Source organism: Abramis brama (assembly GCF_963993115.1).
Source record: "Abramis brama genome assembly, chromosome: 8".
NCBI lineage: Eukaryota > Metazoa > Chordata > Actinopteri > Cypriniformes > Leuciscidae > Abramis > Abramis brama.
The window spans coordinates 33,961,933-33,979,818 of record NC_139970.1 but is presented as its reverse complement, the minus strand read 5'-3'; the positions used below and the strand labels follow the sequence as shown (position 1 = coordinate 33,979,818).

Sequence of the window (17,886 nt, the reverse complement as noted above, 5' to 3'; positions counted from 1 at the left end):
GTGGTGCTCTGCAAGCAGCCACTGCCTTCAACAGCTCCTGATCTCGCAATAGAAAAGCGAATTTATTCTCGACAAAACAAATTGTCAGGCTTTCTAAATGTATCCATTCCTGCCTGCCAAACCAAACAGAGCAGGACTCCAGCTGTTCTCAGGATGCCGTCCCAATATACACAAGTCCACAGGATGGACATTCTGTCAGCAGCTCCTGCACTGTGAGAGCCTAACCTCATTTATCAATGCAAAGCCAAAAAACAATAACAACAAAAAGAAAACACCTGTTGCACCTGAAACAAAACATCATGCCCAGCGATGGCAGCTCAAAAGCCATTCACGATTTTACACTAATAATTAACCAGTACTGTTAAATAAAAAGTGAGATTTCCCATACATAGAGGATTTTTCACATGATTTGTGCAAACGTTCCCTTTCTCTTAGTGCTGAAGCTCTGACATGAATCAGGACTTTATGCAGTCAACAGTTTCGGCTATACAGTATATTTAATAGTCGAAATTATGTAATCCAAAAATTATACAGATATCATGACATCAAAAGTTTGGGGTCAGTAAGATTAAAAAAATATATATAAATAAATAAATTGGTAAAACTTTATGATAAGGTTTCATTAGTTAACATTAGTTAACTATTTTAGTTAACAATAACTAAGAATGAACAATACAGCAATTCTACAGCATTTATTAATCTTAGTTAATGTTAAATTCCATTTACTAATACATTATTAAAATCAAAAGTTGTATTTGTTAACGTTAGTTAATGCACTGTGAACTAACATGAACAAACAATGAATGTCTGTATTTTTATTAACTAACATTTACAAAGATTAATAAATACAGTAATAAATTGCTCAGTTAGTTCATGTTAGTTAATACATTAAGTAATGTTAACAAGTGAGGCCTTATTATAAAGTGTTACCAATAAATTATTACTTTCGTTCAGAAAAGATTAAATTGATCAGAAGTGGCAGTTAAGACATTTATAGTGTTTCATTTATAAGATTTCTATTTCATTTTAATGCTGTACTTTTATATACATAAAACAGTTCTGAAATGTATCAGTTTCCACAAAAATGCTAGGCAGCACAATTGTTTTCAACATTGATAATCATAAGAAATGTTTGTGCACCAAATCAGTATATTAGTATAAATACATAGTATAAATATTACAATGATTCCTGAAGGAACACGTGACACTGAAGACTAGAGAAATGTTCGGCTTTGCCATCACAGGAATAAATTACATTTTAAAATGTATTAAACATATGATTAAATTGTATATAACAATACATCAAAGTATTTCTGTTTTTTTTTATCAAATAAATGTAGCCTTGGTGAGCATAGGATACTTACCATCAAAAACAATAATACATCTTACCGACCCCAAACTTACAGTACTATATTTGGTAGCTCTGATTATTCATTTTCAGGCTAGCTGTAATTAGATTTTTAGCCAAATGTAGGCTTTTAGGCATTTAAGAGCGTGGCCTAATTGTTCCTTTGTGCTTTTTAAGTCTGTCAAAGTCTCTGAGATCTGTAGAACCTTTCTAAATGAATGGTTAAGGCTTTCAAATGTATGCGCCATGTGGGACTAATAGGAATTCAGTAAAATAATATGGAATGTGGACAAAAGGATGCATTTAGTCATTCTTACTGGCAGAAGGGTAGGCTGGTGTCGGGGTCAAGATGACATGTGCCTCCGTTATAGCAGTAGCCATCACACAACTGGCAGCTGGAGGCGATTCGACCGCTGGTACAGCTGGCAGAGTGACAACAATTTGGATGAGCTAAAAATGTGATTGTTACATAGGTAATTTAAGTGGAAACTTACAGGCTAACCCAGGTGTGTCCAATCCTGCTCCTGGAGGGACACTGTCCTGCAGAGTTTACCTCCAATTAAACACTCTTGAACAGCTAATCAAAGTCTTACTAGGTGTGCTTGAAACTTCCAGGCGGGTGTGTTGAGGCATGTTGGAGCTAAACTCTGCAGGACAGTGGCCCTCCAGGACCAAGTTTGGACACCCCTGGGCTAACCTATAAATAAATTACATAAATTAGGCTTTGTATTATTATAAGCTACATGAATGTTCACCATCGGTGCTGGAAATTTATTATACAATTATATTTTGCAGAATGAGAAGAATTAAAGGCACAACATCAATTCTGCACTTCATTTGCTTAAGAGGAATAATGATTTTTAAAGATAAAATGTGCAATTACTTTGCCAATACCGTCATCAAACAAATCTCTAAAAAAGGACTGTTTTCAAACAGGTTTCAAATCTCCCTTTTGGTACGTCTACAAGTAGTCTTGCCTAAAAAAAAACATACATACAATTTTATAGCAATATCAAAAAACAGTCAACTAACTTGCAAGCCACATCTCCCGTATCTCCATCAATGATACATGGGGCTCCGTGGCAGCGCAGGCACTTGTCGACATCACACTTGATCCCTTCATAGCGAGCCGGGCACACGCATTCAACGTGTCCTGATCCGGACAGCGTACACGCCTTGGAATTGACACAGTGGTGATGACAGATATCTGTCATGGAAAAGAAACCGAAAAAACACAAGATATGTCCCTAAGATAACAAGAGCACATTTCTTTCATATCATGTTCAAGTTTAATTAGAATTTTACAAAGCTTTAATGAGACTTAATTACCCGGATCAAATATCTACTGGTACTAAGATGAAAATGCGTCACCCCTTGGGTGCAGAGCACTAAAAATGCATTACGGGTGCACAGATTAAATTGTTTTGCAACAAATTATAATAACAAAGACTTTATAACAACAAATATTTTATCAGCAAAGCACAGAAACACCTCAAGGTTGTTACAGTAGCATTTAGAAAACCTCTTTGGGCACATATTGTTCAAATGCTGGCAAATGGCCTTTTGAGTCAGATACAATATTTGCTTTCAATGGGGTTTTTATATGTTGCTGCTACCAGCTGTGGAGAGAAAATGTAACAATTGTTCCATTAACCACAATTTAGTGACTGGTTTTCTATGTTGAAAATACAACAACTCAAGAGAAAAACCCTCTCTGGATATCATTTGATTTTCTCCACAGTTCTTTCTTTCTGTTTCACTTGGTACTTGAATGATTTAAACAAGCAATATGGATTATGATGATACTGAATTAAAAGGGCACAGCTGTGGATGTAATTAGCTGCCATGAGAATCACTGACCTATTGAATTAAAATGTAGTCACTGACCATTTCTGCTGGGTACAAGCAATCTCTCACAATACTTACGATACAGACAGCGGTCACCCGTGTACTCTGCCAAGCAGCGGCACACTGGCTGGTTTCCAGCGCTTATTTCACATGTGCCTCCATTCAGACAGTGATTATCACAGACCCGCCTCTCACAGTTTGGACCGGTGAAGCCTGTCATGCAGCGGCAAGTAGGTTTCCCTATGATTGGAGTAGACAGACGTGTCCACATTAAGAAGAAACGCCCATAAGTAGCAGACGTGGGCATTTTATTTTTGTTTTGTCCTTTTCAGTTTTACTACCAAAACTTGCAGAGAATATGAGTTGTTTGCTGAAGGCAATTTCAGCAGAGAGGTAATGAGAAAGGTATCTTTTTTTTGGCAATTTATAAATTTAAACTGTACTGGAGTCCACAAGAACCATACACTGAAGCTGTCTAAAAACAGCTTTAACAGGGAAGGGACATGTTCAGTTCACTTAGTGTTGTTGTGAGCACAACATAACACTTGTGGGAACGTGATAATATCTCGAGGCCACAGCTTCTTATGTTAGGGAACAACATCCTGTTTTTTTGTGGCCACAAGTTTGTAGTGTCTGAGCCAGATCAGATTATTCTATAGTGTTTTAATCTAAACTCTTTGAATGAATGTTTTATACTTTCTAATTTCTTGAATGATCATTTACATCACATTTCGATACCTATGCAGCATAATATTATTTTAAGAACTTTTAATAGTTTCTCCATCAACACCCAACATCAAATTACATACGCAAAACACCATGCTCGAAGACAAAGGAACATACACTTTCCATCCAAAAGTTTAAATTAACATTGGCTCACTGACCCCTGGAAGTGTGACATCCTTATGGTTTAAAGATCACACTGATTTTGAGAAATTCTGACATGAAGATGATGCTGAGCTAAAAGTCCAGGTTTGTGCCAGGCTGCGGCCTTGTCAAAGATCCTCTGACTCAAACTGGTTCTCTCTCATCAAGACTTCAGCATAGATCAACTGGAACCTCAACAAATTGCATTAGGACACTTTTATTCAAATGGGTGAGACATACAAGTATCAAACTTAGTCTCATCATTTGATACATTAAGCATCCCCTATCCCTTTTTAAAGAAGGTTAGATCTAAGAAACTGATGGTTTGCTCAAAGCTGTTGATCTGTTGCACTTCAAACAATGTGATAACTTCTTGCTTTCCTGTATTCTGCTTCAGTAATCTGTTAGATTAGTCTAAGTGTTTAGTCTAGTTAATAAAGTCTTGTTTGCCTCACATTGTAAAGTTGTTTGTGGTTCATGCTCATGTACTGGAGTCCCTAATCATGCAGATTTTGTCTACATGCTCTGAGTAGTACTGTACAGTAAGAAAGTTATTTTCTATACCCCAGAAATGAACATTTATATATATATATATATATATATATAAATAATAATAATAATAAAAAATAAAAATAAAATAATATTTAGGCCATTTCCCCCCCGGTAAAACAACACTTTCAAATGAAATGCAATACCGCACATTTAGTGCAACCTGCAATATGAGCTGCAGGTTTGATGTCAGGTCCTGTATATTTTTTTTTTATCTATCCTGTGACAGGCTTAAAAAAATCTGTACTAAAATGTACAAAAATAAACTGCACTGAGATCCTTTTGAAGGACACGCAGAGCGACAATTTTCATACATAGTACAAAGTTCATGTGTTCAAATGTTTTCACTATAGGTCAGAAAGCTGAGGTGGAAGGAGCTTTTCTGTTTAGATTCAATAAATGGTGTTGAGTTTTGAGTTCACATGACCTCAACAATTATACATTTGTATTTATAGTTCTGAGTGAAGCAGTTGCTCAGTAACTATTCTTTTTAATAATAATAACTGCATCTCACTCGGCCATTAACAATCGCCAGAGAAAATTATGAAATGTGTCAAATTTCAGAGGATTCTGATGTTGAGAATAATTGCTTTCTTGCATGCTTCATCAGTCATTTGATTGATTATGATAGACGAAGCTGTAATATGACACTCTTGACTAATTTTAATTGAGGTGCAGACACAAACACTCATCTGATTTTGTCATCAGCAATCTTTTATACGTTTCTAAAATGCTCGATTTTTTAAATGAATACTTTATTAAAACAGATCCATGGTAAATTACCATACAGACCACAGTCCATAATGCTGCTTTGAATAAATTTAGATTATGTTATTACTAGCACACACACTGCCACACATTTTTGGTTACAGATGTCTTTCTTTTAAAAATCTATTTTAAAAAACTCTTAATGAAACTGCTGGGCACAATAGCTGCATGTAGAGTGCATGTAATATGAATACACAAGTAATGATTATAAGACCATTTAAATACTTCAAAACTCAAACTGAGGCAAATAATTCAGTCATGTATTCAAATTTACACAAAGCTAAGAGAGTTTCTTACCGAGAGGTGAGCCAGTGCACGTGCCTCCGTTTAAGCAGTAATCTGTACAGTGGTTGACTTCACAGCGTTCTCCAGAGAAACTGGGCCAGCAGTAACAGCGCCAGTCTCCTTTTTCATTGCCCAAGCAACGCCCTCCATTTTCACAGGCAGGTCGGCACAGCTCACCTTTACCATATTGAAATAAATTAATATATTAAATAAAAAAAAACATATATATAGACCCCCAAAATGACAGAAAAAAAACGAAAAAAAAAAAAAAAACAGCAGGCTTAGCAAAGAACGAATCAAAGTGAGCAGCCCTACAGTAAAGTGAGGCTTCAGACCTGAGACAATGGGGTCAATACAAGAGCCATTGACCAAGGTCTTCCCCTCTGGACAGGTGCAGCTGGCCCCGGTTGGATTGAGCAAGCACATAAAATCGCAGGTCATCCGTAGACAGGGATTGGCCACTGAATACAAAAACGACAAAGCATACATTTAACTTGGAAGGTACAATAACATTTTGATAAATCAATGCTGAGCTTCAGTTTAAAATCATGATAATTCTTTATTTACAAATAATTACCTGAAAAAATATTTGTTGTTTCATACATATTGCACTCAACCCTGTTACCACATCAATTTCTACCTATTACACATTTTTTTGACATTCCTACTACAAACCAACATTTTGTCTAATAACTAAATTTAGGCAAGTTCTTTTTACCCATTCTGGCTTTTTGATGTTTATTTAAATTATTTTACTGCTAGGAAATTACATAAACTGCAAAAATAACTTTTTATCCAGAAATGTATACTAGAAATTTACACAAAATGTAATATTTACTTTAATATTGAGATTGATGATCCACATATTCTAAAGGCTAAATGGTTCTTTCACTCACCATTTATTTAAAAAAAAAAGTTAAGTCAAGTTCCAGGTCCTATTTTGTAACGTATTTGTGGAAAGTGCCGTACATTTTCAGCTTATTTATTTAATTTCTCAAAGCAGCTCATCGAACTGGCGCCTCAAAAGCTGCAGATTTGAAAGCCGTTACTCAGAGATGCCGACAGTATAAGGGGACATCTGTATCAATCTTTAGTGTTTTGCTGAGGACATCAAACCTATACTTTTAGCTTTTGCTGCCAGTGCACAAGTCTCTCCAGCAGGCTAGATCTCTGACTTTAATGAGTCAGTGGGGACTGGCTTAGCTGCCCCTAACTACAAACCCACCAGAACAGAAAGATCTTTTTTAGGTTGTGAGGCCATTAACACAACCTGATAACAAAGAGCAACCAAGACCAACAGCAGAGGAGGCCCTCTTCTGAGAAGATAGCATATTAGAATGCGGTCACAAACGCAATGCATAGGGGAGGCAAATTAAATGGGTGTTACATTACATTAGTGAGCTGTACTCCTTTTTGTAGAGTGTCTCAATGAGGTGCACAAAACAATAATGAAGAAACCATGTGATCGCCTCAGATAAAAAACAAAACAAAAACATGCATTTCTTTGTTCCAAGAAATAATAGTTGTAAATACAACAACTCTGGCGACATACAGTCAATTGAACTTGGATTACTACTTTAACTTTAGACATAAGAACAGAACACTATAACAGTCTCAAAATACTGTGCATGCAATTGATGAAGAATATCACTCTGACCTTCAAAACGCTGCAAAATAATTTTCTTTCAAAAACCTGGCAGGAGCGGCAAGTCTGAATCTATAAAATAATCTCTTAGGATCCATAAAATAACTCTTAAAAAATAACAATTTCATCATTTTCCAAGGTAAAAATGGAAAAAGAGAAACTAAAGAGAAAACATTTAGAGAAAATGTGGTCTCTTACCATCCTGCTGCTTGAAACGATGAGAGATCAGGACATTTGTTGTTTTTTCAATACCCAGATCGAGAGGTTCAATGCTTTTTTTCCCATATTTGTGTATTCTGAAAACTTCATTTTTCAGTCCTGTTCCATAAATGTAATCTTCAAAAATATCTATTCTGTACGGATGTGATATTCCTGTGCAAGCATGAAGTGAAGCAATGACATTAGACAAAACTGAATTCTGAAAAAAACATTTCAATGGTTAATGATTTCAGGCATATAAGATACATGAACAAAGCAAAATACTATCAGATTCCCTTTCAACTGTTCTTCTCACCTTGCTTACTATCGATTACCACCAATGGGTCTGAGCCATCGAAACAGACACTACCAATAACAGAGAGCTCGGCATCGGCCCAGTACACACGCTGGCTGAAGTAATCAATCGCCAACCCTACAGATGAATGACGGGAAGAGTTATTTTCAGAGCTTGGTACAGAACGTTAAGAAACTTTACATACTTAAACATGTACACATATTACACAAAAGCTCACAAGAAAACAATGCAGTAAATGAGAACAGGTTATTATTGACCATAACTGTAACATGTTTACCGAAATAAATAAATAAATAAATAAATAACAACATGCAAGAAGAGTTTCATTCATTTAGGTCATGTGAGACTGTAGAAGGACGAAGGCTGTTTAGGTCAATAAGGTGCTAAATTGAACTTTTTATGTATTTAAATAACCTTTAAGAAACCTTTGCTTCAATGTGGACATATTCAGCACAAACGCTTCAGATATGTGTCCTTTTTCTCTTCCTGAAATAAACTCAGCAAAAGTTTGTCCCATATTTCTCTGAGTTTGCATTGCTTGACTCATTACATTTCCTCTCTTGATTAAAGACTCGGATGTTGCAGTTTTGTTCCTTTTCTAGAGATGATGGATTCCTAAAGCTGCACTGGAGGCGTAATATTGGCCCCTGTAAAGGAGGCCATGGTTAAATGTAGCGGTACTTAGTGTTTCCCTGAGGAACACGCCTGCAGGTTTACCTAAAGGCATTGCATCTGAAACATTCCCTCAAACTCGGAAATGAGGAAAGTGCTGTGATGTACTGAAAAAGGATGCAAGACCAACAAGCTTCTACACAAACGCATTCAGACCTTGACCACGTCCCTTTAGAAAGAACCAAAACAACAACCTCTCATTTATCACACTCACAGAAAAACAGCTGAGGACTCAAAGCAAAAACAGAAAGCAGAAATACAAAAACATACCTGTGGGTCTCCGAAGATTCTTGTCCAAAAGTACTCTACGCATGGAGCCATCCATCGCACTCTCCTCTATGTGTGAGTGGTCACCTATTACTGACCAATACATCATCCTGAAATAGGTCAAATATTTACTTAATAAATATTTACAAAATATAATATTAGTATATTATACCAAGTATTCCAGTTTATATACAGCGGGATTCAGAAGTCAGTGTAATAAATTTGCTTATTTGATAAGTGACCTAGAAGTAATTCAGAATCCTAAATATTTTTAAATCATAACATTTCTATGGAAGCTTGTTTCCGCCACAGAATAAAATGTTTTAAAAGATAATTGCGACTTTTTCCCTCAGAATTGCATGTTTATATCTCACAATTCTGACTTTATAATATACAATTGGGAGAAAAAAAGTCAGAATTGCGAGTTTATTTCTCGCAATTGTGAGTTTATATCTTGCAATTGTGAGTTCATATCTCGCAATTCTGAGTTTATATCTCCCAATTGCGTGTTATAAAGTCAGAATTGCAAGATATAAACAAGCAGTTCTGAGAAAAAAAAGTCAGAATTGTGAGATAAAGAGTCGCAATTACCTTTTTTATTTTTTATTCTGTGGCGGAAACAAGCTTCCATTCATTTTCAACTGATTTAAATTCTAAAACTTTATTTTCAATGTGCCTATAGACTTTTGACACCCACTGTATATATTTAAAAAATAAATAAACTGCAGAAAATGGAGCCTAAATAGTATTGAAACATGCTCCTACCCTTTGACTGGATTGACAGTAATGGCATAAGGCTCTCCTGCAATGTCAGTTATCAGACGGGTGCAGTTGGGTCCCTTGAGCTGCCCCACATTAATAGAGTATCTAAGCTTGGTCCAGTGAGCTGTGTAATAACTGAACCAGTGCATCCTAGAGTGGTCTGTCCAGTAGATATTACCAGTCACCCAGTCAGCTGACACATCTCTGGGTCTGCGGAAGTCTGGGCACTGCAAAAGTCACCCAGATAACAAGGTGATTCCCATGTGGGCCAAGACATCACAGAATATTTAAGATTATGCGTACGATAAGGTATTTTTAGGAAAAAGCTATTCATAAATAAACATGGAGAAAATTTCAGAAACTGCTTTTGATATTGGGATAGGGCAAAGTAGGCATACTAGGTTTGGACTCAAAATATGATTTTGTTTCAATATTTTATATAAACAAACTAACTAATCACAGGGAAGATCAAAATATAATATCCTGCTTGTCTGAAATATCTATATTTATTATAAAATAGGGGTAAAATGCATCAATTATGGGGTAGTATTTTCAATGAAAAGTACATATACCAACATAGAAGCAGATAGTATGTTTGCTGTATATCATTATATTAAGGAGATGCAATGTGGAATTACTGTATTAATTAGAAGAAGAAAAGTAAATTAATAACTAGAAGGAAACATCCAGAGTTTTCCTGAAAAAATATGACGTACGCTGCACGCAAGACTCATGATACTTACTATGATGCCAACATTTGTTTTAGTTTGACTCCTGTTTAGGATATCTTTGTAAAAAAGTCCACCGGGATTAAACTGAGTAGCCCAGATAAACTTTTGTTGGTGATACAGAGCATCCATCCCAATGATGCGGGCATTTTCCTCGATGCGAGCATGTACTTTGTGTCCATGGCTCTGGTTAAATGGATACACAAAACTTCGGATTTCAGTGTCATTAGCTATGTAGAGCACTCGATCTTCTGGTCCTGCCCGTTGAGTTATTAATATGCAAAAAAAATGAAAAGTGGCTAAATTCCATTTTGGGTTTAAGACAACAGTTTGACAATTACAGATGCAGATACATCATTCTAACACAGCAATATGCATTTTAATCAATCAATAATCAGTAATTCAAGCTCAATACTTTACAGGAAAAAGACAATATATAGTTATATGTATGACAACATATAGTATAAATCTACCACAGAAATAATACTTATGCTTTGAATGGTTTACAATGTATATCTAGGCCCGGTGTAATGAGCTAATGTATGAAAAGATCTAACAAGTGATTCAAAATCTAAATAAAATGTCACAGTGAAGCCAAAGGTCAAGTCAATAGAAAATATAGATCCTTACCTTTTGCTATGCAGCTACCATTCATATCCTTATAATTTTTGTCACATGTACATTTGTATGATCCTTTTGTGTTTGTGCAATAGTGAGAGCAAGTGCCAAAGTTAAGGCACTCATTGATTTCTGCAAAAAAAAAAAGTCTGTTATTGAGGAACAGCACTCTTTGGAAAATATTTTTTTGGCTGTGCAAACTGTGTGACGTTCACCATAAGGAATTTTTTTTCACATGCTGAGTGCTTGGAAATAAAACGTAAGATGTGATCTGCTCACTGAATCTCACTGATTCCCAGCAAAAACACTATATGTGAGTGCACAATCCTTTTACTGGAAATGTTCTTTTAAATGCAAAACGTTTTCAGTAGGTTAAGCATTTTCAGGAGCTCAAGCTTAACTTTGGCCTCTGGTTAAGTTTTACCACACTGAGAGGAAAACACTGTTCCTTTACAATTTTTTTGATCCTTGAAAAAATCTTGCTTGATAAAAAGAACAGGCATTTTGAATCTCAAAAAAAATGTGTGGGAAAACCTCTAAATGATAAAGTGATTGACAGGACAGGATTCAAAGCAAAACCATTTAAATCAAAAATACTTTAAATCTGAGTTTAATCAATTCATTAAAATAAATCCGGTAACACTTTATTTGACAGTGTCCTTGTTACACATGTTACATGTACTTACCATAGTAATAACCGTAAATTATGCATAATTACATGCAACTAAACCTCAACCAAATCACAATCCTACCCTAATCCTATAGTAAGTACATGTAGTTGCTTAATATTACTCAGTACTTAAATATATAATTACACTGTAACAATGACACCTTAAAATAAAGTGTAACCATAAATCCTCAGTCTAATTAATTACATAGACTGTTACCAATACATTTACACATCTCATATGTTATGTGATAAAGCGCAAAAGTAGGTCTAACACAACATATTAGGAAATATATCACGCTGATATATCAGATACAGTGAGGAAAATAAGTATTTGAACACCCTGCTATTTTGCAAGTTCTCCCACTTGGAAATCATGGAGGGGTCTGAAATTGTCATCGTAGATGCATGTCCACTGTGAGAGACATAATCTAAAAAAAAAAAATCCAGAAATCACAATATATGATTTTTTAAAGTCCCTGTAAAGGCAATTCTAAAAAAAAATTCTAAACACATTATAAATGTTAGAAATGTATTGCTAAATCATATTACAAAGACTGTGAACTGTGAAGTACTGAATTGTGGAGTTAGACCGTTAAACAGTTTTTCACCATTGCTGTGTTCCGGATTTTTTGGGCGGGGCTAAAACGGGGGCTCGATGACGCACTGAAGCCCCTGAGCTCCTGGACACGCCCCTACTTGATGACGCACTGGAGCCCCTGACGCTGGCCCCTCCCCTAACAATATAGCACATTCACATCAGTTTGCCGATCGCGAGTTACTGTCAGTACTATTAGTTAGTACATCCTACAGTTTGCTAGCTAGCTATGCCTTCGTCACGGAAATGCGTATTACCTGGATGCGATCACGTACAAAACAGATCGGTGTCCTTATTTAAATTTCCGAAAAACTATCATATCAACAAGAGGTGGATTAATTTTGTGAAGAGCCACCTTGATGGAGAGTCGAGGATCACCGCCAAAACCCGCCTCTGTAGTGATCATTTTACACGGGATAGTTTTATAAACTTTCGTCGGAGACAACTGGGATTCACTGATAATCCGCTGTTACTGGTGAATGGGGCCGAACTGACTATCTCCCGGCTCGGCGATCATCCTCCCGTCGCGCCGACAACTGGTGCCATCGTCGGCAGTGCGTGCCCACCAATGAGTGTAAGTTGCCTTGTGTGCTTATGTTATAATTATAGTAGGTAGTCTCAATGATCCTAAGAAAGGTGAGAAATCAGCCCAGAACTACACGGGAGGAGCTGGTCAATGACCTGAAAAGAGCTGGGACCACCGTTTCCAAGGTTACTGTTGGTAATACACTAAGACGTCATGGTTTGAAATCATGCATGGCACGGAAGGTTCCCCTGCTTAAACCAGCACATGTCAAGGCCCGTCTTAAGTTTGGCAATGACCATTTGGATGATCCAGAGGAGTCATGGGAGAAAGTCATGTGGTCAGATGAGACCAAAATAGAACTTTTTGGTCATAATTCCACTAAACGTGTTTGGAGGAAGAAGAATGATGAGTACCATCCCAAGAACACCATCCCTACTGTGAAGCATGGGGGTGGTAGCATCATGCTTTGGGGGTGTTTTTCTGCACATGGGACAGGGCGACTGCACTGTATTAAGGAGAGGATGACCGGGGCCATGTATTGCGAGATTTTGGGGAACAACCTCCTTCCCTCAGTTAGAGCATTGAAGATGGGTCGAGGCTGGGTCTTCCAACATGACAATGACCCGAAGCACACAGCCAGGATAACCAAGGAGTGGCTCTGTAAGAAGCATATCAAGGTTCTGGCGTGGCCTAGCCAGTCTCCAGACCTAAACCCAATAGAGAATCTTTGGAGGGAGCTCAAACTCTGTGTTTCTCAGCGACAGCCCAGAAACCTGACTGATCTAGAGAAGATCTGTGTGGAGGAGTGGGCCAAAATCCCTCCTGCAGTGTGTGCAAACCTGGTGAAAAACTACAGGAAACGTTTGACCTCTGTAATTGCAAACAAAGGCTACTGTACCAAATATTAACATTGATTTTCTCAGGTGTTCAAATACTTATTTGCAGCTGTATCATACAAATAAATAGTTAAAAAATCATACATTGTGATTTCTGGATTTTTTTTTTAGATTATGTCTCTCACAGTGGACATGCACCTACGATGACAATTTCAGACCCCTCCATGATTTCTAAGTGGGAGAACTTGCAAAATAGCAGGGTGTTCAAATACTTATTTTCCTCACTGTATATCAAAAATAGAGGAATTCATTACTGGGATTTTCCAACTTTATTTACTGGGGCATATTAAACCCATTCACTTCTGACTCTGGTTTAGCTAATGTTTTGCTCAAACAAACAGATTACAATTCAGTTGGGTGCCGCTGGTGTCACAGAAATTGCACACTTTACATTGAAAGTCTAAATCCCACTCAGATAAAGCAGTGAATCATTTTTCTGAACGTTAACAGAATCAGGGAATATATTCTGACAGTACCTTCACACTTTCTGCTTCTGAGATTTCTCTGAAAGCCAGGTTTGCAGTGGCAAATTGCATTTGTGTTTGTATGATTGCACACTGCATCCTCCCCACATGGATTCATCCTCTTTCCACATATGTCTCCATTTGAAGCTGGAATAAAAGAGAGAGAGAGCTTTGAAGTGATGTACTTTATACTTGCAACCCACTGTCCCAGTGCATGATGGGATTTTTGTTGTTGTTGTGTGTGTGTTTTGATGCTTGGTCATTGGCGACAAATAAAATAAGTATAAGAAAAAAACTCATCTGGTAGAGAAGCCTGAATGATTTTCATATGACAATTCCAGATGCACAGCACATGTCCATGTAATCCACCAAGACTGCATTAAATCTGACAATATTGCTTGTTTTCCGACAGATGTATCTGAGAGATTTGGTAAACACGTACAAGCCTTGCAGTCCTGTTCATCTGATCCTCCATCTCCACAGTCATCAAACAGGTCGCACTGTAGCTGTGCGGGTATACATTTACGATTACTACAGGTAAACTCTGCCTTCCCGCACGGCTTGGGCCTAGTTGACACAGTCTCTGGTTTGGGCCCCATAGGAAAAAAGGAAAAAAAAAACATCCATTCAATCCAAACTTCAGCTGACACATCTTATTCAGCACCACCCGAGTCTTCCATCAAATTTACTAAGATCATTTGAATGATAAATGAGCACAACTGTCTGTATTCGAAAGACCTCAGGAACTGCTAGCAAAACAATGACACCACTAAATTCTAGACTAGGGCTTTTTTGTCAATTAAGTAAAAAGAATGGCACAAAAGATGGATTTCTCATTGTGCTGTTGAGGATAAAGGCATCATTATTGTGAATGAGCCTACCACATTCATCTTCATCTGAGTTGTCCCCACAGTTATCCACATTGTTACAGATTTGATCAAGCCGTAGACACACTCTGTCATTTCTGCAGCGATATGGCCTTGCTGGAGGACAAGGTAGTTTGGCTATAGAAATAAGAACAAAATGTTACAGTATGTGCCATTTTTTTCTGCATTGTAAAGCTATATGATTCATAAAATGTTTTTTTTATACTAGTTTTTTATAAATTACTCATTTGTTGGAACCTGGAATCAGTGATATAGTTTTTCTCATGTAGTGTATTTAATTGGTAATGCAGTCAGTGACTCCTACAAACAGACAGAGTTTAACATCAGAAAACTCAAACGAAAGTTCAGGAGGTGAAACGCGCTGCCGTAGGTCATGCAATTCCACTGGGAGAGTTGAATATCCTACCGCACATTTCGGAGTCTTCATCAGAGTTGTCTCCGCAGTCATCCTCACCATCGCACACCCACACATGCAGCTTACACAGGGTGTTGTTGCAGATGAATTCATCGGGGCGACAGAAGAAAGCATCTGAATAAACAACATTAAACTGGTTTTTAAACTGTAACGCATGGATATTTTTGAAGTAAAAATGGTTATTTCAACCTGTACAAGCACATACATAAACAATTTGATCATGTCCAAAACAATTTAATTATGAAAACTGTCTTGAATTCGCTAATATTTGTATTATAAACAGTGTAACACTTTAATTTGGAGACCAATTCTCACTATTAACTAGTTGCTTATTAGCTTGCATATAACTAGCATATTGGCTGTTTATTAGTAGTTATAAAGCACATATTATTGCCTTATTCTGCATGACCATATTCTACATCCCTTAATCCTACTCAATACCTAAGCTTAACCAACAACTACCTTACTAACTATTATTAAGCAGTAAATTAGGAGTTTATTGAGGCAAAAGTCGTAGTTAATATAGTGAATGTGTGTTCCCCAAACTAAAGTTTGACCATAAATATGGACATCTTCATACCATGACCACAGTTTTCCTCATCGCTGTGGTCCACGCAATCAAACACGTCATCGCAGCGCCATCGTTTGGGGATGCAGTGAGCATGGTTTTTGCACAGAAACTCATCTTCTCTGCACTCCTTGACACAGTCCATCTGGTGTGAGCAGAACAACAAAAGCCTAAAATACTCACTTTCAAGAGAAAGAGTTTGCTGTACTTGTGAAAGTGCAGAAAGTCTCTGTTTCCATGGAGTCGAACATGAGTCTAATATACCAGATGTTCAAAACTATTTATGTTTCCAATATGGTGCATATGTTTTTTCTCACAGTTAATTAAAATAATATGCCATTATTATATTAATTGCTTGTTTGAGGCACAAATCATAAATATGAGCTTCTGAACTAATATATATAGTACTAGTGTTCTATATATGTCTTTGGTTTTGCACCTTTGATTACTGATGTATCTGATTAAACTAATTAATAATTAATAGTTTCACTGTGGAGTGCGACATCAATTACATTGTGAACTGTTTCATCTGTTCTACACTGATGAAAAATCCATCTGAAATCAGCTTTAAGACTGGAATACGCTAAACGACTTTTATATTCTGAACAGATTTGAAAAAAACTAGGCATCATACACTTGACAACTTTGTAAATAGTTACAGGGGAAAAACTGGGCATCATACACTAAATGACTAAGAATCACACAATACCAGACTTTAAGTCACTATACGGACAGTACAACCCAAAGGTTTGCTTGTTCACAGTCATTTTACAGAGGACAGCTTCCTGAACCTGGGAGAGTACAATGCAGGCTATATACAAAGACTACTTTCCACTGTAAAACGTTCTGCTCAAGTCGTGCTTGCAAAGTTGGTTCCGATCGAACGGCTTGATATCCACATTTTCAGAATCCGACTGGGGCTCGAACTCACATTATTATTAACTGTGTGTTTAACAAATGCTTCATAAGCCTTGGTAGCTGAAACTCGGGATTATGGTAAGGGGCGTTACAGTTCCGGCACACTTGATGTGTTTGGCAAATCACAACGCACTGGGTCAGCTGGCCAATCAGAGCAATCTGAGCTTTTCGGAAGGAGTGGCTTTGTAGAAATCAGTGCATTTCAGACAGACTGGGAATAGACGAGCTACAATAAATGTACAGTATGTGAATTTTTTTTTACATTAAAGCATGTTTACCCATTTATACACCCAATAATGCAAAATAACACATGATCCCTTTAATACATTTTGCTGGTTTTACTGTGCACAACTCATCAGTGCATGCTATGCCAAAAACAAAGAATCTTTGTCATAATCCTTCATAGAAATGTAATAACTTGCCTTGCTTCTGAATGTACTTTCCTATTTAGCTGAATCCCTCTTGTTTTTCAACTGTGATTCACTCAGAGAATAAGAAAGTCATATGGATTTTAAACGTTTTTTTCATGTAGATTTTCAGCTTGAACTGAACTTGAACCAGCTCGTTCACTTTAACTTGTTGTGATCTGTTTTTTCCCCTAGAGAGGTTTTATAGGGGATAGTAGTATCTTCCTCAAATGTGTTTCCAAAATATCTACTTGTACATCTCTTTGTTTTTGTTTCACTACTGCACTTGTGCACAGTTTCTGAGAGCGGAGCACTTTATGTAAGGTGAGAGGGTCTTGCTAGAGGACTGACCTCATCAGAACTGTCCAGACAGTTGTCATGTCCATCACACCTCAGGCTGGCAGACACACAACCTCCACTGGCGCACACATACTCATTTAGAGAGCAGGAGGGAAGCACTGCAAAACAGATGATAGGTTTAAAAAAAAAAAACTAAGCTACATTCAACTGACGTGTACAGGAAGAGTGGGGTAAAATGTGACAGTGGGTAAACTGACCCACTTAATCTAAAGTTTTTGTCATGTGACCATATAGAGTTGTTTTTATGTTGTTGATGCCAAAATCAGTTACATGGCTTTAGTGAGCTTTACCTCAAAAATAGAAATACTA

At 37.0% G+C, this 17,886-nt stretch overlaps 1 protein-coding gene across 2 annotated transcripts in view; it reads right to left on the bottom strand.

The window, feature by feature from the left end:
• Positions 1-17,886, bottom strand: part of lrp1bb (low density lipoprotein receptor-related protein 1Bb) — a 302,189-nt gene that overhangs the window by 9,869 nt on the left and 274,434 nt on the right. For both annotated transcript variants that reach the window (XM_084123162.1, XM_084123163.1), the window contains 17 exons: positions 17,569-17,675; positions 15,905-16,037; positions 15,316-15,438; positions 14,904-15,026; positions 14,465-14,605; positions 14,035-14,169; positions 10,884-11,003; positions 10,269-10,510; positions 9,529-9,752; positions 8,767-8,873; positions 7,825-7,941; positions 7,509-7,682; positions 6,001-6,126; positions 5,678-5,842; positions 3,275-3,436; positions 2,381-2,555; positions 1,666-1,770 (listed from right to left, as the gene is read on the bottom strand). In XM_084123162.1, the coding sequence (XP_083979288.1) occupies positions 1,666-1,770; positions 2,381-2,555; positions 3,275-3,436; positions 5,678-5,842; positions 6,001-6,126; positions 7,509-7,682; positions 7,825-7,941; positions 8,767-8,873; positions 9,529-9,752; positions 10,269-10,510; positions 10,884-11,003; positions 14,035-14,169; positions 14,465-14,605; positions 14,904-15,026; positions 15,316-15,438; positions 15,905-16,037; positions 17,569-17,675 (2,479 nt within the window). The remainder of the gene's footprint in view (positions 1-1,665; positions 1,771-2,380; positions 2,556-3,274; positions 3,437-5,677; positions 5,843-6,000; positions 6,127-7,508; positions 7,683-7,824; positions 7,942-8,766; positions 8,874-9,528; positions 9,753-10,268; positions 10,511-10,883; positions 11,004-14,034; positions 14,170-14,464; positions 14,606-14,903; positions 15,027-15,315; positions 15,439-15,904; positions 16,038-17,568; positions 17,676-17,886) is intronic.